Genomic DNA, 4,955 nt, shown 5'->3' on the forward strand with positions numbered 1-4,955 from the left:
TTTATAAATATCAAGTTTTAAAAATACATGCAGTGACTACTCTCACCAGTTTGCTGTCTAGTCTTTTACTGCTTAGATCTGCAGCAGGTGTTCCCCCTGCATGTTCCTCAAACAGGTGACTTCAAAGCAGCACACAGGCCACTGTATGCTGTAGACACAGTGGCAAAAGCAGCATCCTACCCTTTGCCCAGAAGAGGTCAAGCAGCAAATGATAGCCACACACCAGAAAGCCAACACTGCAGTATGCTGTGACTGCTTTCTACTTCTCTTACTGTCCAACAATCTCTCTCACCTCTTCCTGGCTCCTGCTCTGGGCACTGCTGCACCTGGTTTAACAGTGAGCAGCCCAGCTGTACTCAAGCTGGTTTGGTGAAACTGAGCGCATCACATTCACCAGCCCTCACCATTCAGGCCAGGCAATTGCAAGGCAGTTAGAGTAAGCCATGCATATATTTTTCTGGTGTTAATACTTGTAAGTGCCTGATGCAAAGGTGACATTCAAGCAGACTAAGTATGGGAATCCATCTCTTTTTAAACCCTCTATATCAAATGTGGATCATCACAAATCAACATGGCTAATTACAGATCAGGGCTATCTGCCTAGGTTGCCGTTCCTCCTCCCCCTGCATTCCACAGGAAGTTCTACAGAAAGTCCTCTTCAGCTGGCACAGCACTCTGAGAAGAGTGCCTTTGGTTGACTCCACTGGGTGGGTTCACACCAAGGACAACAGTCTGGCCACTCTCCCATGATTGTCTAAGAAGAAAACAATGCACTGGAGCCCATTTTCTCTGATTAGGTACCTCCAGCTGCTATTGCTCCTTGATGACTAGCCTTTAATCACATAACCTAACAACTCTGATCCCAGATAAAAGCAAGAAAAAGCAGCAGGGGATGAAGTTATGATGTAGAGGAAAGTGAAAGGATGAAGAAAGAGAGGCTCCTAGTTGCATGCTTCTTTATTGTTATTTGCTCTGTCTCCCTTCACACTGTACAGTGAACATGAGTTACTGCAGATGCAACAACCTTTGCGTGCAGCTCAAGAAACTACATACAACATCTGGAACTCATATGTCAGATCACATCCCCTTCTCCCCTACATTACCCAAAACAGACATTCAGTTTCAGCCTCCCTTTTGACAAGCTAATTGCACTTGTATGAGATAATGAGCTATCATGAACAGCCAGGCTGAAAGTAGCAGTCCTCTCTAACAAAAAATAAAAAGAACACTTGCTCTTCCATGACTGACAGGAATGACATTGACAGGATATTGATTCCTGATCCAGGTGATAGGAAACAGTTTACTTTCACGCCTTTACAAGCCACCATTAAAACTGGGAGAGGAAGAATCAAGGTAAGAGTCCTTTCCCTTCAAATACATCGCTACTGCCTTTCTGTGGTCTGACACATCACCACTATCTGTCTGTCTCTTGGCAATATTTTGCCCTCACTTACTTTCCTCCAGCAGTTCAATAGACCTACTCTTGGTCTGGGTCCCCCCACCACAGAACCCACTGGATAAATTCCTTACAGCCTTCCCTCTTCCAAGGCACAGACCAGAGCAACACCGAATGACTACCACATTGGTGGCTCTCCTTTCCGAGGGCTGAGGCCTTGTAGACCTTACACAAAACCACCAACACAACCAAACCCAATCTCTTACTAAAGAAGAGACAAAGCCTTACACCTTTCCAATGCTTGGTCTCAAATTCTGTGCCCTAAGCTGTCTTGTTTCTAACTGCCCACCACTAAGGCTGTCTAAAAGTGTCTTGCCTCTTCTTTTGTAAGACTGGTGGTACCTCCTCTACAGCATTTGCCACACAAGGCAACACCAAGTGCTCTCTTCCTCTAGTCATTTCCAGTTTCCTGTCATACCAGCCAACCAACCACAGTTCCTGCCCAGAGGAAGTAAGGACAATATAAGTGAGCCCATGTCCTCTTTTAACCCTTTCCTAGGACCAATTCCCTCCCACTTTTTTCTCTATCGGTGGCAAGGCAGAAATAGTACAAAATCACTATAATCAGCTGAAAGCAGCCCTTGCCCCTCAGAGAGGCCACCCTCTTTTTACAAGTAAGAAGTCTAGAGGAGGAAAAACATAAAACCTAATGAAGCTCCCCTTGGTTATTTGACTGGGAGCCCTCAGGTAGAGGTCACAACCATTGAAATGCTCTATTTGATCACAGAGTTCCTTTCAAGGTTTTTTGGTTGACCAATAATTAGACAAGTAGAAAGAAAGCGAGTACCTGGATATAATTTGCTCAGTATGTCTATTAATTTTGCTCTTTTGTCTCTCACTGCCTAAAGAAGCAATGAAGGCAAAGTCTGCAGCGCAGAACTCCAGTCAAATCTGCTCTTAAGTGTCCGAAAAATTCCCCCAGGCCCCATAAACGATGGAAACTGTTAATCGTTCCTCAGTATTTGACAATATTGTTGCTAAAGGAGAATAAGATTGATGGAGGAAGGCCTTACAAGAACCTCCATCAGATCAAATCAAATAACTACCCTAGTGCAGCAGAAGGAAAATGACAACAATTTTTCTCCATTAGAAATAATATATTTGATTTTGACCCCACTCGCACCAGTATAAACAAGAAGAAAGTCAGGTCATAAGTGAAAATTAAAACCAAAGCATCTAAAACCCCACGAAAATAAGGTAAGAGGGACCACCCAGTGCTCCCAGTGGATATAATGTCCTGAATAGCCCACTATCCACAACAACTGCTATCAACATACAGCTGAGTGTTTTTCAGCCCCTTTGATTTCAGCAATATGAGCAGGTCATCACTCACACACATACACGCCTGAGTCCTTAGCTATCTCTTTGGCCTGTTCCTGAAGATCTAATTGTCTTAATTCTTCAATTATCAGAGAACATAACTTACCTGGAGTATTCAGACATTTTATCCTCTCACCACAAATGCTTGGAGATTCAGTGCATTCATCTCTGTCCTGTAAATCACAAGAATCATATTGAAACACTTTAACACAACAACTTAAATTTGAAACAGGCACTTCTTCAGGCTCTGTAACACCCATCTGCCAGTAAAACGCATGTGTGTGGATGGAGAGAGGGCTGATCTCATAAGCATACAAGAGCAAGACAACCTGTTTTGGATTTGTCATCTGTTTTAACAAGGTACACAAAAAGACTGCATGGTGTCCACAGAAAGCTAGGAGTATGCAGGCGACGAGCTAAATGGATCTATAAAACAGTGCCACATCCCCAAGAGCAGTGATTCACTCTATTGGTCTTAAGGAAGCTGTAACAATCGAGACAGTATTAGGAAAGGCTATTAAAGACATTTGGTCTGGGAAGAAGGTGCTAACTGAAAAACACACAAGAAAGGTAAATGATAAAGTAGTATTTCCTGTAAACAAGCCCTCCTCTCACCCTACAGCAAGCAGAAGGGAAAGAATAACAGTCTACATTTGCATTTAAATGCTAGCGTTGAAGAAAACTGAGACCAGCAGAGAGGGAACAGGACAGACTAAACAAAAAACTGTTTTAAATATCAAGGTCCCCATATATCCTAGGACTTCTAAACAAGAGAAAGTGACCCCAAAAAATTTATTTTGCTTACATGCTGGTTTTGTATTGTATAATAAAATGTATTTTATAACAAAATGTATTTTATAACAAAATGTATTCAATAATAAAAGCATCTGTGTTCTATTTTTTCTATGTATGTTATGTTTAAACTGGAACTAGATTTTACATTTGTTTTAACTGACGACTTTTGTTTCCAAACTTATAAATAAATATCTGACCTCTAGTCTTCCTTAGTAAAGCCTTCCTCTGCTTTTCAGAGATGTCTAGAAGTTCCTATAGAGTGGACTGGAATTAAATAAACAAATTTAGCATGCATAAATATACATGTTTTAGGATGTCTTTTCCTACCATAATGAAAAGAATCGAAGTCCTGCCAGCTGTGAAGTTTGGGAAAGCATCACACCCAGCAGGCACAAACTAGTGTTCCATTTAGAGCAGTAAATGCTGAGGAGAAAATCCATAAAAAAACCTCTGGCAGTCTTTGAAGTGCCATAGACCCATTCAGTAAAGTGCATGCTTCAAACTGCATCTTTCTAGCTCTCCAAGTAGTTATTTCTACAATGTTATCCCAGTATGTCCAACACAATACTTCATAAGCAATAACTGAAAGATAAAGAATTGTATTTCACCTGGCAAATCCGATCAGAGTTTGCAGAACACTCGGCCATTTGGAAAAAACCAGCAGGACACAATGTGCATTTTTCACATTGTGAAGGTGTCTTTTGGAAATTGCAAAATTCATCACTTTCGCAAAGGCCACAGTCCAGCAAAGACTCCCCAACATTAATCACTTTTGCATCCACTTCTACTTTATGCACAGAATATGACTTCTGGAGATGATTTCTGACCTGGTTCTGAAGTCCTTGAAGATGACTTTCAAAATAATTTTGAATATCTTCTTGTAAACTCTGAAACGACATTTGTTTCACTGTATCAAAAAGCATGCCATACTGGACTTTGATCAGATCCATTTGCTCATACATTTTTCTTTGCTGTTCAAGAATCTCCCGTTGCTGGCTAACCAATATGTGCTGCTGTTCAGCAAGTTTTTGCTGCAAATCGACAATGATCTGCTGTTGGCTTTTTAGCATTTCTGTAAATTTCTCATGCCCTTTTGCAAGGTGCAGCTGTAGTATTAGGGCATCTTCAGATGGAACTTCATTTTCTCCTGAAATACAAATGATCAATTATTGTACAAGAAAAGTTATTTTCCAGCTTGCTGTATTATCTCTTCAAAGGCACTCAAATTTTAATCAGTTAATGAAAAGTCTCACTAAATTCAAGTCATGATTGTAAGGCCAGTCCCTTAACTATCTTTGTAGCCCCTTCATGGAACCACAAGGTCTTCCATTTCATAAGCAACAACATTTATAGTTGTAGACACTAAAAAAGTCATAATCAAGCC

At 40.9% G+C, this 4,955-nt stretch overlaps 1 protein-coding gene across 1 annotated transcript; it reads right to left on the reverse strand.

Annotated features, from left to right (window-relative positions):
* Positions 1-2,484: 2,484 nt before the first annotated feature.
* On the reverse strand, positions 2,485-4,512 carry LOC104472338 (cysteine-rich with EGF-like domain protein 2). Its single transcript, XM_010087968.1, has 2 exons — positions 4,180-4,512; positions 2,485-2,949 (listed from the first exon to the last, which is right to left on the reverse strand). Exons 1-2 carry the CDS (start codon positions 4,492-4,494, stop codon positions 2,782-2,784), a joined length of 483 nt encoding a protein of 160 aa, XP_010086270.1. The 5' UTR covers positions 4,495-4,512; the 3' UTR covers positions 2,485-2,781.
* Positions 4,513-4,955: the final 443 nt, after the last annotated feature.

The sequence above is a fragment of the Pterocles gutturalis genome, unplaced genomic scaffold (assembly GCF_000699245.1).
Source record: "Pterocles gutturalis isolate BGI_N339 unplaced genomic scaffold, ASM69924v1 scaffold40781, whole genome shotgun sequence".
NCBI classification, from domain to species: Eukaryota; Metazoa; Chordata; class Aves; order Pterocliformes; family Pteroclidae; genus Pterocles; species Pterocles gutturalis.